The following is a 20,685-nucleotide window of genomic DNA, read 5'->3' as shown; positions in this document are numbered from 1 at the left end:
CTTGGCTGTGTTTAAAAGGAGTCCATTTTGTTTGCTCCAGTGAATAAAATCAGAGATGACCTTTCTGTACTCCGCCTCATCACCGTCCCTCACACATGCCACCACCGCTGTGTCATCAGAGTATTTCTGTAAGTGGAGTCAGTCAGGGACAGGCGTGGGAGAGGGAGGGGGTGTTGTGGGGTTACCGTGGTGGTCCGGCTGGTCTCAGAGTAGATGCTGGTCTCAGAGCTGGAGTCCTCGCTCAGACCGTTGCACTGCTGGGGGGGCTCGGCGGCGCTGGGGGGCCTGACGGCGCTCTCCACCTCGTCCTCCAGGTTCAGGTTGCAGCGCTCAGTGCTGAGGAAGAGGAGGAGCGATGAAGATGCTGCTGTTAGGGGCACATCGGATTCTGACATTTTCACGTCTACGGCAAGTTCTGGTTCTACTTCCTGTGTTTGGTTTGAACCTCAGAAATGCTTAACCTGGTGGGGCGCCGCGGACCGGACCGAGTGTTCTGTGTTTGACGGATTTCTGGGATTCTAGTGGAAAGTTTCCGTTTAAATTAAAGTTACTGTCATAAAGTGGAGATGCAGTTCCCTGAATGACCACTGGGGGCATCACAGCCATCATGTGAAAACAGTTCTGGTTTCTTAGAACTGAATTCTCGCCGCTCAGACCTGCTGACGGGTCCGAGGTCGCAGATCTCGGCGTTCAGGAGCGGCACGAAGGAGGCGGAGCAGAAGGGGCAGGAAGAGTTGAGGTTGGAGTCGTCGGACGTCCATCCCGCCATGATCTCCTCGTCGTAGACCAGAGAGTTGCAGCTGCGGCACGGCGAGCAGCTGGACATCAGAACCTGTAGAACCGGGACAGCGTTACCGGGACAGAACCGACCCAAACGCCAGCAGAGAGCCCCGCCTTACCTCCATGCCCGTCCCGTCCTGGTTGGAGTCCCAGGACCTACGCAAAGGGAACGCTGGAGTGGGCGTGTCCAGCAGGTCCAGGTCACTTCCTACAGACAGCGAGCTCTGTGGGGAAACAGGAAGTTAGAGGGGACAACTTCCTGCTCTGAGCAGCGTGAGGGCGGGGTGTCACAGCTTCCTGCCCCTCCTCCCCCTCAGGGCGGGGCCTCACCTCAGACGTGGCGTTGACCAGCCTCTCTTTGGCCTTCAGCAGCGTCTCGGCCACCTGAGCCTTCCTGGACTGCCTCTGGTCCGACACCCTTCGCCCGATGCCCCGCCCCCCTCCAGGGCGGCGGTCGTCCACGCTGGTGGCTCGTCGCCCCGCCCCTTTCTTGGTGGGGGTGAGGAGCTGCTGCAGCTTTCCTGCCAGCCCCCGGCTGGGCGAGGACACGTGGTTGCAGTTCTCGTCCACCGCCGTCCTCCTGGCGGCGCCCTCAGAAAGGGGTGGGCGCACCGACCTGCCATCTCCGTGCTCTGGCTCGCAGGAGCTGCAGTCGGTCTCTGCGCAGTCTCTGTAGAAGGAGGAGAGGCAGACCTGACTGCGGGGGACCACATCCCCCCCCGGGGGCGCTGGAGGCGGGGTGGAGCTGTCCCGCAGCCCCGAAGGAGGTTTCTGGGAGGCGGCGCAGCCGTTGGTGCCGGCGTGGTGAGGAGCGCTCCTCCTGGAGGGCCTGGACTCTGCGGGAGGGGGCGGAGTCAGTGCCAGTGACATCAGTGAGGAGGAGGAGGAGCCTGACGCTTACTGTCGGCGGGCGGCCTCATGCTGCTCAGGCTGCTGCTCTTCACCAGCGGACCGCTCAGAGACTCGTGGCTGGAGCTCTCGCTCAGACCGCTCCAGCTGGACTGACGAATCAGAGCCGAGTGTGGGCGGGGCTTCAGGTCCTCAGCGACGGCCGAGTCTTTGGGAGCAGCAGAGAGATGACATCATCAGGCCTGAAGACCCCCCCCACCCACCTCAGCTGAGGCTCTGCTTCGGCCGGCGCCCCCTACAGGAGCGTCCAGTTCCTCTGTACCTGCACAGGTGGGACGTCCTCTGGAGCCCACAGAGCCGCTCTTCTGCCGCGCTTTGATTGGCCGTCTGAAGTGGGCCACGGCCAGCAGGACGTTACGCAGTTTGGCCCAGCGGAGCCGCCCCCCCTGACTGGTGGAGGGCCACTTGCTCTCCAGGATGGCCTAAGGAGGATCAGAGGGTTCTGTGAAGGTTCTGAATCGGTTCTGTAAAGATCTGCAGCATGAAAACACCAGAACATCTACAGCAGGAAGATGGATCAAAGCTTCACACGAGTTGTGGTTCTGAGCGGGTTCGGGTCTGGATGAGGTCCAGACGGGGGCGGGGCTCCGGGCTCGGGGGCGGGGCTCCGGGCTCGGGGGCGGTACCTTGTTGTAGTATCCGTAGGTGATGGTGTTGGGGGTGATTCCAGCCTTCTTCATCTCCAGCAGAACCCGCACGGCGAGGACCGGCTGGCCGTACTGACCGCACAGCTGCATCAGGATCCTGTAGCACACCTGCAGCACACACACCTGTCACTGAAGCCCCTCCCCCTCACAGGAACCTTTCAGAATAAGAGTCTCGTTTAGTCTGGGTGGTAAAACCAGGACTCGGTTTGACCGGTCTGAACCAGAACTGGGACCGTTTCATGGGAGCCAGAACACCTGCGTCTGTTTTAACAGGTGAAAACATCAAACTGCAATGCATTCTGGGAGTCTGCAGGTATTTGCTGCTTTCATTTAGAGTTTGTGCTTCTAAGATGACAGGTAAACCTGGATAACGCTTTATTTTGAAGGGCTTTCCTTCTGTTTCTTGGATTAGCTGAAAATGCTTCATGAGTTCTTTTCAAAATAAAAGCCTGTACCTGTAACCAGGTGTGCTGCATACAGTGATCAAATGTGTGTAGGAAATCCTACTGTGGTTTTTAAAAATATCTGAATGTTTTCTGAGTTTTTAGTTAGTTCCTCAAAACCTGGTCCTGGTCCAGACGGGCCCGTGGACTGTCTGGACAGTTCTGCTGCGGAGTCATGAAGCATCTTCCTCTCTGTGAGGTTTGGTTCCTACAGGGAGGAAGACGATCAGCTCCTGAGCTTTGACTGTACATGAGAACTGGACTGAGTGGCCCCGCCCTTCTGGCGTTCCAAACAGGAAGTACCTGCTGAATCCCATAGACGTATAGGTCGAGATAACCAGTTGTTATCAGTCATTCTATTGGTCAGAATCAACGTTGTGGGTATTTTTTTTTGTAGTTCAAGTTATAAACCGACCAATCAGATGCCTCAGTAAAAGTGGGTGGGGCCTGCTGGCTCCACCTCAAACGTTTGATTGACAGATTCTCCTGAGCCACTTTCAATAGAAAGGGTGTGGCCTTCCAACAAGCTCTCTCCTGACTGGTGAGTGAAGAAAAACGGCGATTGGAGTACATTCCATCACCATCCACCTCAGCGAAACATAAACACTCACCTGAGCACAGGTATCAGCTCACCTTAGCACTAACCGTTTGTGTGACAGAATGAAAGTCTTTATCTGAATGGGTTTGTATGATGGAGTGTGTGAGCTGCTGTTACAGTTGAATTGAGTACATGTGTAGTATATGTATAGTATATGTGAGTATGTTCAGTTTAAATGTAGAGACTATGTTGGCCAACAAGTGTGTGTGTAACTATAGAGTGTGTGTGTAGACAGGCCCCGCCCATTCTAGTTTATCACTTAGTCCTGGTTGTTTTATGATGTTGCTTCCCTCTGTTGCCATCTTATCTTCCCCCCCACCCCTCCCCCACCCTCTTCCCTTTTTCCGTCTGGTCCAACGACAAAGAAAAACAAATAAATAAAATAAAACATAATCAATATAAATAAAGTTTAGCATTAAATACAACAGGGGTTTATACTCAATAAATCCCTGTTGTGACAGTAAAATCTGCCCAACACAAGAAGCTCTCAGCCCACATCTGTTGGCTCAGCTGTTGGACAGGACAAGTTAAAACAAAGAAAAAAAAAACTGAGTTGGCTTCATTTGGCTGGAGCCGGAGTGGATGACATCACAGCCGCTCTTTCCAGTTCTATATACAGTCAATGCTCCTGAGCCTCAAAGTCTGCAGGACTTCCTGGTGAAACGATCGCAGGGACAGACTCTTATTTTGAAATTTGTAGGAGCAGAAGTCCTTCCTGTCCTCCGGACTTGAGTTCCTGTATAGCAGAAAGCAGAAACCGGAGCCGGTCGGTCTCACCTCGTCCGGCAGAACCACCTTGCGGTTCTCCATGTGCTTGAGCACCTCGTACGCCGTGTGCAGCGCGCGGACTTTGGCGGTCTCGGCGCGGACGAAGGTGGGCAGGTAGATGAACCACAGGCCGTAGCAGTGACCCAGGAGACACTTGGACCACATCTCCGGAACCGCCGAGTACTTCTGGGCTCGCTTCTGGGCCAGTTTGATCTCCTAAGAAGACGACAGATTTGGAGCAGAAACGGGAGAAGGCTTCAGAGGAAGGCGGTCCTTCAGCAGAACTTCCTGGCTCTGATCAGACCCGGCAGCTCCTGAATTCTGAATGACGGCTGAAATATTCATGCAGATTCATAAAATTCAGATGAGAAGCTGCTGCTCCTTCAGAGGAACTGGGTCACCGCAGAGCCCAGGAGGAACGGAGAACCAGACCAGAACTGAAAGCATTCTGATTATCCTGAAAAACGGATCCAGAACCACGAGGTCCAGAAACCGCTGAGGAACCCGTCTGCCTTCAATACATTTACAATCGAAGTAGAAGAGATAATTGTGTTTTAAGAGAACAGATCTAGAGAGGGGGGGGGTCCTCCTCCTGCCGTGTCCACGTTACCTGTTTGGTGCGTCGGGGGGCGGGGCTGCTGGGGGCGCTGCCTTTGGCCGGGACGCGCAGCTGGTCCTGCGGGTGCTCCAGGAGCTCCGGGTTCAGGATGGGGAAGGTGTCATAGCTGAAACAGAGTGAATGAAGAGGACACTCAGAGTGTCTGCCCCCCCAGCAGAGATCAGTCAGTACAGCTCGGTTCTGATCCGAGACCCAGCAGGTTTTGAAATGGTCCTAGAACGGATCCGTGAAGCCCCACTTCAGTTTGGGTTCATTACCCAGAACGGTTCAAAAAGACCAGAAGTCCAGTCACCGTACAGAACCATCGACAGTCTCTGAGAACTGAAGAGAGTCTGCCCCCCCCAACCACCCAAATCAAGTCAGTTCAGTCGCTGGTTTTTTATGATACGGACGCCGCCATGTTGGAGCCAGACGCCAGGAAGCAGTGATTGGTCCAAGTCACTGTTTCTATGACAACCACTCTCACCAATCAGAAAGGAGCTTGTTTGAAAGCCACACCCACTACCACTTGAAAGGCGGCGACACCAAATCTGTCACAGGATTTGGGGATGTCCCGAACTGAATTTTTAGTTCTCGATCCGATTCAGTCATTTGATTCTGATATCAACACCGATACCGAGTCCTGATACCGAGTCCTGATACTGAGCCTTGATACAGAGTCCTGATACCGAGTCCTGATACTGAGTCTTGATACCGAGTCTTGATACCGAGTCTCGATACTGAGTCCTGATACCGAGTCTCGATAATGAGTCCTGATACGAGTCTCGATATTGAGTCCTGATACGAGTCCTGATACCGAGTCTTGATACCGAGTCCTGATACCGAGTCTCGATACAGAGTCCAGATGCCGAGTCTCAATACTGAGTCCTGATACCGAGTCTCGATACCGAGTCTTGATACCGAGTCCTGATACAGAGTCTCAATACTGAGTCCTGATACCGAGTCTCGGTACCGAATCTTAATACTGAGTCCTGATACCGAGTCTCGATACTGAGTCCTGATACAGAGTCTCGATATTGAGTCCTGATAAGAGTCCTGATACCGAGTCTTGATACCGAGTCCTGATACCGATTCTCAATACAGAGTCCAGATACAGAGTCTCGATACTGAGTCCTGATACGAGGCCTGATACCGAGTCTTGATACCGAGTCTCGATATTGAGTCCTGATAACAAATCCTGATACCGAGTCTTGATACCGAGTCCTGATACCGAGTCTCGATACTGAGTCCTGATACCGAGTCTCGATACTGAGTCCTGATACCAAGCCTTAATACAGAGTCCTGATACCGAGTCCTGATACTGAGTCTTGATACCGAGTCTCGATACTGAGTCCTGATACCGAGTCTCGATACTGAGTCCTGATACCGAGTCTCGGTACCGAGTCTTGATACCGAGTCCTGATACCGAGTCTCGATAATGAGTCCTGATACCGAGTCTCGATATTGAGTCCTGATACGAGTCCTGATACTGAGTCCTGATATCGAGTCTCGATACAGAGTCCAGATACCGAGTCTCACTACTGAGTCCTGATACCGAGTCTCGATACTGAGTCTTGATACCGAGTCTTGATACCGAGTCTCGATACTGAGTCTCGATACCGAGTCTCGGTACCGAGTCTTGATACTGAGTCCTGATACCGAGTCTCAATAATGAGTCCTGATACCGAGTCCTGATACTGAGCCTTGATACAGAGTCCTGATACCGAGTCCTGATACTTAGTCTTGATACCGAGTCTTGATACCGAGTCTCGATACTGAGTCCTGATACAGAGTCTCGGTACCGAGTCTTGATACTGAGTCCTGATACCGAGTCACAATAATGAGTCCTGATACCGAGTCTCGATATTGAGTCCTGATACGAGTCCTGATACCGAGTCTTGATACCGAGTCCTGATACCGAGTCTCGATATAGAGTCCAGATACCGAGTCTCAATACTGAGTCCTGATACCGAGTCTCGATACCGAGTCTTGATACCGAGTCCTGATACCGAGTCTCGATACTGAGTCTTGATACCGAGTCTTGATACAGAGTCTCGATACTGAGTCTCGATACTGAGTCTCGATACCAAGTCCTGATACCGAGTCTCGATACCGAGTCTTGATACCAAGTCCTGATACAAAGTCTCGATACTGAGTCCTGATACCGAGTCTCGGTACTGAATCTTGATATTGAGTCCTGATACCGAGTCTCGATACTGAGTCCTGATACCGAGTCTCGATATCGAGTCCTGATACGAGTCCTGATACCGAGTCTTGATACCGAGTCTTGATACCGAGTCCGGATACCGAGTCCGGATACCGAGTCTGGATACTGAGTCTCGATACTGAGTCCTGATACTGAGTCTCGATACTGAGTCTTGATACCGAGTCCTGATACCGAGTCTCGGTACCGAGTCTTGATACTGAGTCCTGATACCGAGTCTCGATAATGAGTCCTGATACCGAGTCTCGATATTGAGTCCTGATATGAGTCCTGATACCGAGTCTCGATACCGAGTCTCGATACAGAGTCCAGATACCGAGTCTCAATACTGAGTCCTGATACCGAGTCTCGATACTGAGTCTTGATACCGAGTCCTGATACCGAGTCTCGATACTGAGTCTTGATACCGAGTCTTGATACAGAGTCTCGATACTGAGTCTCGATACCAAGTCCTGATACCGAGTCTTGATACCGAGTCTTGATACCAAGTCCTGATACAGAGTCTCGATACTGAGTCCTGATACCGAGTCTCGGTACTGAATCTTGATATTGAGTCCTGATACCGAGTCTCGATACTGAGTCCTGATACCGAGTCTCGATATTGAGTCCTGATACGAGTCCTGATACCGAGTCTTGATACCGAGTCCTGATACCGAGTCTCGATACAGAGTCCAGATCCTGAGTCTCGATACTGAGTCCTGATACGAGTCCTGATACCGAGTTCTGATACCGAGTCTCAATACCGAGTCTCGATATTGAGTCCTGATAACAAATCCTGATACCGAAACCTTGATACCGAATCCTGATACCGAGTCTCGATACTGAGTCCTGATACCGAGTCTTGATACCGAGTCCTGATACCGAGTCTCGATACAGAGTCCAGATCCTGAGTCTCGATACTGAGTCTTGATACTAGTCCTGATACCGAGTCCTGATACCGAGTCTCGATATTGAGTCCTGATAACAAATCCTGATACCGAGTCTTGATACCGAATCCTGATACCGAGTCTCGATACTGAGTCCTGATACCGAGTCTTGATACCGAGTCTCGATACTGAGTCTTGATACCGAGTCTCGATACTGAGTCTTGATACCGAGTCCTGATACTGAGTCTCGATACTGAGTCTTGATACCGAGTCTCGAAACTGAGTCTTGATACCGAGTCCTGATACTGAGTCTCGATACTGAGTCTTGATACCGAGTCTTGATACTGAGTCCTGATACCGAGTCTTGATACCGAGTCCAGATACCGAGTCTGGATACTGAGTCTTGATACCGAGTCCTGATACTGAGTCTCGATACTGAGTCTTGATACCAAGTCCCGATACTGAGTCTTGATACCGAGTCCTGATACCGAGTCTCGACACTGAATCCTGATACCGATTCCTACCGAGACAACCATCCTGTCCTGGAAGAGACTCAGAGAGTGGGAGGGGCTCACCTGTAGAGGGCGGGGCATTCCGAGCCGTCAGCCTCCTGGGGCTCCTCGGGGGGCATGATGAAGACGGTGTGCTCCCCGCTGTGCGTCTCCTCCAGGTCGATCAGCCTCACCTCCTCCGGCTTCTCCACGTCCACCTGATCACAGGGAACACCTGTCAGCAGGCGGGCGGGGGCGGGACGCTCGCTCTGTCGGGGACTGGCCCCTCCCACCTTCTGCACGCACTCATCAAAGAACTCCAGGCAGGCGTGGCGGTCGCTGACGAAGGAGCACTCCTGGATGAACTGCGTGAACATCTGAGTCCGGGTCAGCTGGCTGTAGAACTTCTGCTGCGTCCGATCGCGAGACTTCAGGAAGCCTGCAGGGGGCGACGTCGAGCAAATCCAAACATTGTTCTGGTTCAACCGCTTTCTACTGAAATGTTTGCTGGGAAATCATCTGCAGAGAACTTCTGACATCTGGGGGCGCATCATGACGCCCCCCAGGACAGAACGTTAGCGTGTGAGCAGAGGGCGCACCCTGCAGGTTGAACAGGGAGCTGCAGTCGGTGGCGGTGTCAGACGGCGCCTGCGTGATGGGCAGCAGGAAGGCGCGGTATCCTCGCAGCAGGCAGCTCATGAAGCGCAGGAAGGCCTCCTGGATCTCCAGCTCCAGCTGCTTCTGCCGCCGGTAGATCTGGTCGTAGTCGGTCAGCAGGAACTCGAGCGTCGCCTCCTCCAGGCCGGGGCTGCAAACTGCAGGAGCAAACGCGACAACATGAGGGGGAGTCCGGGGGGGCTCCTGCAGGTCAACCACTACAGGTGGGATTCACGGCTCTTTATAGGGAGCCGAGTCTCAAAGATCCATTCCAAAGGAGGACTATTTTTATATTTATTCACGTTTAGCCAGCCTAAAGGTTATTCATTTAATCCTGGATATAGTCACAGGGAGGATTGGTGATCTGAGATCTGGATAGAATAATTCAGATTTCCCACCAATAACTGAGTTTAATTCTGTTTAAATATCAATTATAGCTCATCTGACGTGTGGACAAGACGTTAAAGTCTGATGTAGATTCATTATAAATATTCCACTGTCAGTATATCCAGCGAGTACATGTATGCAGAGTATTACTGAGTATTTTGTTAATGTACATGATGTTATTGATACAGCTAAAGCAGAATTCTGCATCCTCTAACAGAACCATTTGGTCCAGTTTCTTACAGTTTCTCAACACTGTGCGGTCACTACCCCATGTGTTCACAACACTTTACTTTAAATATACACAATAATAATAACAGTTTTCAATAGACTTCACATTAATTTTGATTTATTTTAATCTGACAGCAGGACATAAAAGTTCCTTTCAAAATAACAAACAGAACAACTCAAACTCATGACTACATCTGCAGATTTGCATCTAACGTTAGTAGGAGGAGCTTGTTTGAGCGTTCATGGGGATATAAAAAAAGAACGGCACAGACGACCACGAGTCGATTCCCATGGTTGGGTTCATCTCCGTCACTCACTCTTCTCCAGGGTCCTGTGGAGGCCGCTCAGCGTGTTGAAGAGAGTCTTCCCAGGTTTCCTGGGTAACGATCGCCATGACAACAGCTTCTTGTCTTCTGACCTGAGACACAGACACAGGCCTGAGTCCAGATGGAGACCAGACTGAACATCTCCGCACCAGACCTGCACTCACTGAAAAATGGTGTTGGTGTCCAGGTCCACGCACACCACCTCTGCTGGGGGGTCATACAGGTCAAAGTAGCTGGAGTGGACGCCCACCATGAAGGGCATGGGCGCCAGCAGAACGTCGGCCATCTGCAGCGGGCACAGAGGGATGTAGGGACACGGCCAGCGCAGCGGGAAGGTCATCTGCCGGACGAGAGGAGACAAGCCTGAATCTGGAAACACCCAGGAGACCGGAGCACAGAAGAACCTGGAGATGAGATGGAGATGGAGATGAAACCTCAACTTCAGGAGGAACCTCAGCTTCAGGAGGAACTACAGTTTCAGGAGGAACCTCAGCTTCAGGAAGAACCTCAGCTTCAGGAGGAACTACAGTTTCAGGAGAAGCCTCAGCTTCAGGAAGAACCTCAACTTCAGGAAGAACCTCAGCTTTAAGAGGAACCTCAGCTTCAGGAGGAACTACAGCTTCAGGAAGAACCTCAGCTTCAGGAAGAATCTCAGTTTCAGGAGGAACTACAGCTTCAGGGAGAACCTCAACTTCAGGAAGAACCTCAGCTTCAGGAGGAACTACAGCTTCAGGAAGAACCTCAGCTTCAGGATGAACCTCAACTTCAGGAAGAACCTCAGCTTCAGGAGGAACTACAACATGCATAACCTGCACGTATGGATCTACAGACAGACACTCAGGTGTGTTGGCCTTACGGACACGAGCGCCTCGCTGACGGAGGTGAGGACGTCGGGTCTCAGCGAGTGCAGCAGCAGCTTGTGTTCGGTGAGGACGGCCAGAAGCAGCGTACAGGTGTTCTCTGGACCGAGGTTCTGCAGCAGCTTCAGGAAACTGGCACCACTGAACGACACAAACACAGCTTAAGACTCCGCCCACTAACAGCTGAGCAGTGTAACCAGAGATGGAGCATCGCATAAACATCTCACCTCCTCCACAGACACATTCTGAATTACATGAAGCACAGACAGGTAAAGGTGAGCGACGATCTATGGTGTTACATCATGTTACGTGTCACGCCTGATGTTACACCTCCTCACGCCTGATGTTACACCTCCTTATTCCTGATGTTACACCTCCTTATTCCTGATGTTACACCTCCTCACGCCTGATGTTACACCTCCTCAAGCCTGATGTTACACCTCCTCATGCCTGATGTTACACCTCCTTATTCCTGATGTTACACCTCCTCACGCCTGATGTTACACCTCCTCATGCCTGATGTTACACCTCCTTATTCCTGATGTTACACCTCCTCATGCCTGATGTTACACCTCCTTATTCCAGATGTTACACATCCTTATTCCTGATGTTACACCTCCTCACGCCTGATGTTACACCTCCTTATTCCAGATGTTACACCTCCTCACGCCTCCTGTTCCGTCATGCTACGTCTCATGTCACTTCCCGCTATACCTCGTGTTACGCCTCATGAATGACATCATGATAGTCTTAAAGGCTAAAAAAAGTAGATTTTACAGATATAAGCTCTTTGATTTCTACCTCATGATTCATTTTCAAACAGCTGGTGGACCCTCCATACGTCACTACCGAATCAGAGTTCCTGATTGGTCAAAGTTCAATTGCTTTAACTTTCAACATGCATTGAATGGTTTACACGTAGAACTTAAAGACAGTTGGAGAACATGTGTTACAATGCATGAATGCAAGAGTTTTGAAGGAGCCTGAAATCCACATTTCTATAGACTTTTCAATGGAAGTGGTCACATACACGCGTTACTGAGGGCGCTGTGAACGCAGCATCACAGGAAAGATGTCTCAGTAGTTTTCAGTGAACTCAGAGCTGGTGCTGATGTTCACTACAAAGATCACAGCTGACACTGACCTGAGAGGGAGGGGGGAGGACACCGGCTGGCACAGCAGCAGGTTGTCGTACGGGGAGAGCTGCAACATGTCAAAACACAAAGACATTAAGGTTGTGGAACAACCCCCCACCACAGAATCTGTCAGAATCCATCCTGCTGTCATATTCTTAGATAAAATCCTGGAGGATTTGTTCTCTTTGTCTAGTAAAAGGCTTTCTTTGTGGTGAGTATTAACGGTTGGTCAGCTGGTTTCTGGACCTGCAGGCGGCGCTCGCCCTGCAGCTGTGAGAGGAACTGTACCTGAACTAGGATCCGAGGCCGCTGGGGGGAGGGAAACGGGACATTGTGCATGAAGCTGGAGATGTGTCTGGGGAGAGGAAGATGGAGAAGGTCAAAGGAGGAGAAGATCAAAGGTGGAGAAGATCAAAGGAGAAGAAGATCAAAAGAGGAGGTCGAAGATCAAAGGAGGAGAAGATCAAAGAGAAAGATCAAAGGTGGAGAAGGTCAAAGGTGGAGAAGGTCAAAAGAGGAGAGGATCAAAGGAGGAAAAGGTCAAAGGAGGAGGTTGAAGATCAAAGGAGGAGAAGATCAAAGAGGAGAAGCAGACCCACAACAAAGTGAAAAGGACAGCCACGTTGTGCACTAACTTTTCGAGTGGGAGGACGTGCGGTCCAGAGATGGAGTATCTGTAGATGAAGGTGAGGAACTTCTGGAAGACGGTGAAGAAGGGCCAGTGGGAGAGGACGCAGATGCTCTTCTTTACGTGGAGGCTGCGGCTGCTGATTGGCCGGCGGTCCACCACGCTGAGCAGACCGAGCCGGACGCTCTGCCGCTCCGACAGCAGCTCTCTGGAGAAGGACTCGTAGAACTGGAGCGCGGCACCGTAGACCTGCAGAAGAGAGAACAGTCTGAGGAGGTCTACTGGAGTCTGTGCTTCGTCCTCCTACAGGAGGACACAAATCCAGCTAATCCTCGCTCTTGACTGAGGAGAGAAAGTTCTGGATTTCTTCTTCACAGTGCTACAAAACGCGGTGGGTCTGCAGTTGGTCTATGACAGGTCTGTGGTCGGTCTGCAGTCTGTCTATGATGGGTCTGCAGTCAGTCTGCTGTCTGTCTACAATGAGTCTGCGGTGGGTCTGTGGTGGGTCTGCAGTCGGTCTACGGTGGTTCTGCTGTCGGTCTGCAGTCAGTCTGCAGGCGGTCTACGATGGGTCTGCAGTCAGTCTGGGGTCAGTCTGCAGTCGGTCTGTCTGCGGTCCCTCTGCAGTCGGTCTGCGGTCGGTCGGTCTGCGGTCCCTCCTCAGTCGGTCTGCGGTCGGTCGGTCTGCGGTCGGTCGGTCTGCAGTCGGTCTGTGGTGGATCTGCGGTGGGTCTGCAGTCGGTCTGTGGTCGGTCTGCAGTCGGTCAGTCTGCGGTCGGTCAGTCTTTGGTGGGTCTCTAGTTGGTTTGCAGTTGGTCTGTGGTCGGTCTGCAGTCGGTCAGTCTGCGGTCGGTCGGTCTTTGGTGGGTCTCTAGTTGGTCTGCAGTTGGTCTTTGGTCGGTCTGCAGTCAGTCTGTGGTGGGTCTCCAGTCGGTGTGCGGTCGGTCGGTCTGCAGTTGGTCTGCAGCCGGTTTGCGGTGAGTCTGCAGTTGGTCTGCAGTCGGTCTGTGGTGGGTCCCTAGTCGGTCTGCGGTCGGTCTACTGTGGTTCTGCTGTCTGTATGCAGTCAGTCTGCAGGCGGTCTACGATGGGTCTGCGGTGGGTCTGCAGTCGGTCTGCGGTGAGTCTGCGGTGGGTCTTCAGTCGGTCTGGGGTCAGTCTGCAGTCGGTCCGCGCCGTGGTCGGTCTGCGATCGGTCTGTGGTGGATCTGCGGTCGGTCTATGTTGGGTCTGCGGTCAGTCTGCAGTAGGTCTGCGGTCAGTCTGCGGTAGGTCTGCAGTCGGTCGGTCTGCAGTCCCTCTCCAGTCGGTCTGCAGTCGGTCGGTCTTTGGTGGGTCTCTAGTAGGTCTGCAGTTGGTCTGCGGTCGGTCTGCAGTTCTATCTCTAGTCTGCTCATGTGTCAATGTTGCGGCAAAAACAGAAGAAACAGGAAACAGGTCTGAGTTTTAAAATAAAAAACTATCAAAATAAAACAATATCTTTTTTTATGACACAAACCATGAATTTTATAGGAGACATGATGCTCGACTGCTTAAGTTTTGGATGAAATACTCAATGGGGGGGCAAACCACTTCCCTGGAATCATGGGTGTGGACCAGACCACAGGCACAACGGAGACGATGCAAACCAAATAACAATTTAGACACAGACTCCCCACGAAATGCAGAAATGCACCGCAGACGGACAGCAGACACTCTCCAGATGCAGCGCAGACAGACCGACCTGAATTTAGGGTGAAGCTGTGTTTCTCACCCCGGGCCCTCAGATCTAAGGGCAGGGATAACCAGTTTCATTTAGTCTTAGTTTTTGAACTATTGTTCATATTTTGAAGCCCAATGAGGCAATTTTCTTTGTGATTTTGAGCTATATAAATAAAATTGAATTGAATTGAATCTCTGTCCTGTATGTTTTCATATTGGTTTGCTTGAGCTCACCTGGCTCAGGTGGTCATCAAGAGGCTCACTGAAGGCAGCTCTTACTGGCAGGTGTGTTTGAGAAGGATCGGATTGAAAATATGCAGGAAAGAGTTCCCCAACGACCATGTTTAGAAACACGGCTGTAAAGAAACGTCTGAGGGAGATTCAGATCCAGGAGATCAGAGAAGATCAGAGATCAGGAACTGTAGCTGATCCTCTGAATTAATCTTCTAGATTCCTAGAGAACTGCTGGTCTGGTTCTGGGAGAATGAGAGAGCAAGTTCTACTGTCATCTGTCATCAGTGAGGTGTGATTAGCCCCGCCCACCTTGTCCCCGCAGGCGGAGGTCAGTACGAAGGTGGAGAAGATGGGCAGCTGGTACTTGGTGTTGAGCGGCCAGCTCTCCACAGACACCCCCATGGGCAGACAGAAGACGGGCACGGACTCGGGCAGCGGGAAGGCGTCCTGGTCCTCCTGCGGGTACCGGCTGATCAGACCTGCGGCACAGACGTCACGTGTGAAACGGCGCTGGCTCAGGTGAGTCTGACAGAGCTCAGGTACGCACCGGCCTCAAACAGCAACGCGTTGGCTTTGGCCACTGCTCTCTTGTAGCACAGGAACAGAGCGGGTCCCCACTGCAGACACACAACACACCTGTCAGCAAGCTCCTCCCCCGACCCCACAGGACCAGCCGCTCCTCACCATGCCCGTGTTCAGGTTCTTGTTGACCCGGCAAAAGGTGTGCGGCGCCACCTCTCCTCTGCTGGGCAGCAGCAGCGCGATGTCGGTGACGCCCAGAGTGTGCAGACCCTGGGAGTCCGTGGCCCGTCGGTACATCAGGAAGACACGGTGAGCCGTGGGGGCGCCACCCGAGCTCAGGCTGGCCGAGCGGCTGTAGGGCGTGGTCTCAATGACGTACCAACTGGTCTTCAGCAGGTCCTTCCCCTCGTACAGAACCCTGCAGGGAGGAGCAGTCACTCTGAGGTCGACGGGTTACAGGACCAAGAAAAGCATCACAACGACCCCATCACGCAACCTCAACCCCATACTAGGAACTAAGCCACGCCCAGTGAACGAAGCCACGCCCAGTGAACGAAGCCACTCCCAGTGAACTAAGCCACGCCCAGTGAACGAAGCCACTCCCAGTGAACTAAGCCACGCCCAGTGAACTAAGCCACGCCCAGTGAACGAAGCCACTCCCAGTGAACTAAGCCACGCCCAGTGGGCGGCCGAGGTGTAGCAGTAGGGCGGTCGACTCCTGATCGGAAGATTGCGGGTTCAAGTCCCACCATGCGAAGTGTCCTTGGGCAAGACACCCAACCCCGAAATGTCTCTGGTGGGAGGATGGCGCCAGTGCCGAACACTGGCGCCATCAGTGTGTGAATGGGTCTGTGAGCGCTCACAGGGTAGAAAGGTAGAAAGCGCTATATACCTATATAAACATATAAGTATACGCCATTTACACCCAGTAAACTAAGCCCCGCCCAGTAAACAAAGCCCCACCCACCGAACTAAACTCCACCCCACAAACTAAGCCCCACCCAGTGAACTAAAAGGTCTGAAAGGTCAGAGGTCAGAGGCTGGCAGATTACCAGTAAAAGCTGCAGTTCTGGTGAACTAAAGTGAAGTAAAGTCTTGATTTATTCTTCCAAGCTCGTTCCCACTACAAACCAGAACCCTCTGACCAGAACCAGAGAGGACGTCTCACCCCAGGTCCACGATGGGCGGCTTGTCCCGCCCCCGCCGATAGCACAGGTACAGGTGGGGGTTGTTCAGGAGGCCGGCGCTCAGCTCGGCCGAGTGCCCCCCCAGCGTCTTCTCGATGCAGGTGAAGCCCTCGGGCACCTCCTCGCCCAAACCCCGAGAGATCACCACCAGGTCCGTCACCGGCTCCGAGGCCCGCGCCGGCGAGGACGACGGCGAGGAAGAGGACGAGCTCCGCCCGTCCTCGTCCAGGGGTCTCCAGGCCCCCTTGGGGTCGAGTCCCGCCACCACGAAGTAGTCCACCAGCTGGGGGCATTTCTCCTCGGTCATGCCTGCACTGGGGGGGGGGGGTTCTGAGGTCACATGACTGAACAGAAAATAAATGGCTCCTCATTCTGCTGCAGATCTTCAACTCATGACATCAGTCTGACCCCCCCACCCCCGAGGAGACAGACTGAAGACTTGGAAGGTTGAAACTTTATCGACAAACATGTAGAGAAACAGAAAGATTCCATGAAGCTTCAGACCATCCGAGTTCTACTGAGTACTTCTAAGTATTACTAGATTCTACTGAGCATTACAGAGTATTATTGAACACTACTGAGTATTACCAAGTACTAATGAGCATGGCTGTGTTCTACTAAGATCGACAGGGTATTATTGAATACTACTGCTTATTAGCTTGTTATACTTAGTTTTCTGAGAGTATTTCTGAGTACCACTGAATTATACCGTGTACTACTGAGTTTACTGAATACTACTCAGTATTAGTGAGTCATATTGAGAACTATTGAGTTCTACTGAATATTAGTGAGTACTAATAGTATTAATGAGTCTTAATTACTACTGAGGACTAATGACTATCACTAAGTATTATTAAGTACTACTGAGTATTACGAAGTGTTACTGAGTATTATATGTTCTACTGAGGTTTCTAATGATCTGGTCTCTTCACATTCCTCGACTGTTTTCTGTGGTGAAACTCCGCCCCCTCCACATGGTTACCACAGAACCAGTACTTCACCTGTGCTGCAGACGCTGCTACACAGCTCCGCCCGTAAAGCGCGGTTCCTCCGCGTGTTGATGGCGAGCGCTCACCTCTGATGTTTTCTGTCAGCAGATCCGCCGCATCAGCATTATTTCCTTCCTTCTCTGGAAACCGGAGCGAGGACGCCGGCGCTCCCCTGCCAACCACAGCGACAGATGTCAGGGAACAGGAAGTACCGCAGCGACAGTGTCAAAGGTCAGCTGACAAACAGGAAGTGTCCTGCCAGCCTGCTTCCTGTTCATCTGCGACTTCCTGGTGACACAGCAGCAGCGGCACTATGGTGACGTCTGCGGCCCAGGCCCATCAGAACCAGACCTCACACGGACCTCCACCTGCACGCTCTCTGAGGAAACACGACCCACCAGAAGATCTGCTGAAGCTCCTCTGAACCCACAGAACCAGAACAGAACCAAAACCTCTGAGTAGAAAATCGGATCAGACCAGGCCGGTCCAAATGCTCTCTGACCCGGTTCCTGCAGGGAGCTTCACGGACGGCTCGACACCTGCAGCGCCTCCATGTGGGCGTAAGCAGAACAGCAGGAATGCAGACTAAAGAGCCTCTGGTTCTGGTGAGGGCGGCCCGAACCCAGGTAGTGATGAAGAGGAGACAGCGCTGTGATCCGATGAAGCAGCGGTTCTGATCCGATTCATTTCTGAACAACTTCCACCCAAACATAGGCTGGAATACGGAGCCGCTGATTTCATCAGACTCACTTCCTGTTTCACCCCACCCCAGAGAAGGTCACTCTGTGTCACAACCGGCTGCGGCTGCGGCTGCAGCTGCACGCCTGCAGCTCAGAACCACCCGAAGCTCGAAGAGAATTTAAACAAACCGCTGCTCCTCCTCTGCTGTTCTCCTGAACCAGAACGGAGGAGTCAGGAGGAGTCAGGAGGAGGAGGAGCGTCTGGACCGTTCATCCTGAGGATTATCTGTGAAGAACCTCCTCGCTGCTCCTGCTGCTCCGACACCTCCAAACATCTTCAGCTTCACGCTGTGGAACACGTGCAGCTCCTGGCACCTCCTCCTTTAGGTTCTCCTCCTCTCTGTGGAACGTCTCTTCATTTCTTGTTCCTGTAACTCCTCTTTCTCTGAAGGTTTCTCCTTCTGCCCGGCCTCAGTTAGAAGATCAATAACAGAAGTCCGTCTGCGTTCTCACTGCAGTGAACGGTGTGGTGTCAGTGAACCCTCAGAGTTCTGGTTCGGTCCAGACCGGAGTTCAGGCCCCTGCTCTGAAGCTGACAGTAGAAGGATGACGGCCAGGTGTTAACATTCCAACCATCTGCTCTGAAGGAGCACGAAGGAGCCTCCTCGTCTTCATCACCTGGACCCTCTCAGGGTGAGGCGGTCGCTCCACAACTCAACGCCACAGCAGCCGTTTCCATGGCAACAGCTGTCAGTGTGATGGCACTGCTCAGATGTAGACTGAAGAAAGAGGAAGTGAGGAAACCAGAGGAACCGCTGAGGAACCGCAACATCTGCTCCGGACCTGAACCGCTTTCATGATGGTCCACCTGAGCAGGTTTGGACCGGTACCGTTAACGCCGTCACCAACAGACGAGGAGCGACTCCGAACGTTTGTTCCTCCTCATGGTTTCAAACGAAGCTGACAGGCGCAGAGGAGAACGCTCCTGCAGGATCCAGCGGATCAGGATCCAGCGGATCAGGATCCAGCGGATCAGGATCCAGCGGATCTTCCAGGATCTGTGGCTCCTCCTTCAACAGCAGAAACCCTCGTGGTTCTGGAAGAACTTCTGTCTCTGAAGGTCCACCACAGCCTCTGGGTCAGGATGAGGTCTGGACCCAGATGGACGTAGTTCTGGGTGAAACGACGATTCGTGTGGGCGACAGAGAAGTGTCCACTGAGCCGTTTCTCTTCAATCGTTTTAGTTTTTATTGCTGAAATCTTTCCTACTAAGAAACGTGAAACTTGAACAAATGTTTCTCGTTTGTGACGATTCAGTTCTATTGGACTTGTCGTGACATTTCTATCCTTTTTCAGAAAATAACTGACAATATTCTTTGTTCTGGTACATTGTGGTCTAAATATTTGATATCATGATATCACTAGTCGGAGGTGTGTCTACTAACAGAACCTTTAGTCGGTTCTGCAGGGACTTTCCAGAACCTTCTCCAGTTAAGAGAACACGTGCAGAGGTTCTGCAGAAACCCTGTTCAAAGTTTGAAGCTGCAGCTTCAGAACCAGCCAGGAACCTTCTGACCGGTTCTGAGCTTATAAGCGGGTCGCTCCTACCTGCTTGCTGCAGAACCTCAGAGCCGGACTGAACCACGATCCCTGAAACAGCGTTTGGTTCCAGGAGGATCCTCTTCTCTGAGGAGTCGTGTGCTGGAGTGGAGCCCGCTCCGGGTTCCACAGAACCTCTGAGGGCCCTTTGTCTGTGGACGCCACGGCAACAGGCCAGTGACATCGCTGCATCACATGACCACACTGAGGCCAGAGCGGAGGTCTGGGGTCCATCACTCAGGTTCTGGTTCTGAACTCATTAGAAACAGAGGCCAGAAAAGTTCTGATTTTTACTGATCATTTTCACCTGAGGCCCGCATGGTCAGGTGACATTACCCTGAGGCCCCGCCCAGCATCCCTGACACACCTGTAGAAACCATTATCTACTGTAACCATAGCAACATGCCGCCGCCCACACACCCGCATCTGCGCCGAAGAATGCAGATGCTAATCAGAACGAGACGGAAAACGTTCAGGTTCATACCTGCTGACAGAACCAGCCCCCACCTGAGTGTCCAGGTGAGGGGGCGGGGCTTCAGGAACCCCAAACCAGCAGAGGACAGCAGCTGAACACAAACACCCACAGAGGCCGTCCCCCTGCAAACAGCTGACAGGAAGTGGGTGAAAGGTCAGAGGTCAGGTGTGACCCTGTGAAACCCGAGCCTGAGAGCGTCTGCACGACACCAGACACCCCACAGGGAGGGGGGCAGCAGACGCAGCCCTCTCTGCAGTGCATGCTGGGAAACGGGAGCTTTCCTCCAGATTTAGCTACGAACGTCCATCTGCAGAACCCTGAGGTGCTGACGGGTCAAAACACCGCCACCAACAACAACAAACAACATCAACAACAACGCCATGACACGCCCCACTGTTGGTTCTGCTGGTTCTGTCCAAAGGTTCTATTTTGGGTTTGAGTTCTGACAGACTTTGGGCCGAATAAGGCTCCAGCTCTGCTCCCCCAGGGAGCCTTGTTTAGGGGGGGTTCCCCTCAAGAACCACTCAGACCAGAACCAGAACTGAGATGGGTCAGGCAGCAGAGGTTCTGGCCCTGGAGGATCCGATCCGAAAAGTTCTGGGGACCACAACCCAATATGTAGTTTTCAGGACCAGCCCTGACCCTGCAGGTCTCCTAAACCCCGCCTCCTGAAAGACGGCACCATGGAAACCGGTCCAAATACAGCCCCAGAATGAAACCAGAATTCTAGATTCCCATCACCCCCCCCCCCC

At 52.4% G+C, this 20,685-nt stretch overlaps 2 protein-coding genes across 2 annotated transcripts in view; one reads left to right on the top strand and one right to left on the bottom strand.

The window, feature by feature from the left end:
- LOC112136584 (DENN domain-containing protein 4B) overlaps nucleotides 1-17,906 on the bottom strand; it is a gene marked incomplete in the record, with an annotated part of 27,220 nt that extends 9,314 nt beyond the window's left edge. The window contains 24 exon segments of the mRNA XM_036215789.1: nucleotides 186-336; nucleotides 657-832; nucleotides 900-1,004; nucleotides 1,111-1,616; nucleotides 1,682-1,837; nucleotides 1,952-2,111; nucleotides 2,316-2,444; nucleotides 4,155-4,361; nucleotides 4,756-4,870; nucleotides 8,409-8,542; nucleotides 8,618-8,763; nucleotides 8,924-9,139; nucleotides 9,914-10,014; nucleotides 10,087-10,262; nucleotides 10,779-10,923; nucleotides 11,927-11,985; nucleotides 12,207-12,273; nucleotides 12,554-12,795; nucleotides 14,791-14,960; nucleotides 15,029-15,098; nucleotides 15,166-15,421; nucleotides 16,172-16,499; nucleotides 17,266-17,351; nucleotides 17,578-17,906. Coding sequence (XP_036071682.1) covers nucleotides 186-336; nucleotides 657-832; nucleotides 900-1,004; nucleotides 1,111-1,616; nucleotides 1,682-1,837; nucleotides 1,952-2,111; nucleotides 2,316-2,444; nucleotides 4,155-4,361; nucleotides 4,756-4,870; nucleotides 8,409-8,542; nucleotides 8,618-8,763; nucleotides 8,924-9,139; nucleotides 9,914-10,014; nucleotides 10,087-10,262; nucleotides 10,779-10,923; nucleotides 11,927-11,985; nucleotides 12,207-12,273; nucleotides 12,554-12,795; nucleotides 14,791-14,960; nucleotides 15,029-15,098; nucleotides 15,166-15,421; nucleotides 16,172-16,499; nucleotides 17,266-17,351; nucleotides 17,578-17,891 — 4,215 coding nt within the window.
- Nucleotides 1-20,685, top strand: part of sostdc1a (sclerostin domain containing 1a) — a 441,057-nt gene that overhangs the window by 223,037 nt on the left and 197,335 nt on the right. The gene's annotated exons all lie outside the window — the stretch shown is intronic.

Source organism: Oryzias melastigma, linkage group LG16 (assembly GCF_002922805.2).
Source record: "Oryzias melastigma strain HK-1 linkage group LG16, ASM292280v2, whole genome shotgun sequence".
NCBI lineage: Eukaryota > Metazoa > Chordata > Actinopteri > Beloniformes > Adrianichthyidae > Oryzias > Oryzias melastigma.
Note: the sequence above shows the minus strand (reverse complement) of the source record. Positions and strands in the feature narration are given on the sequence as shown.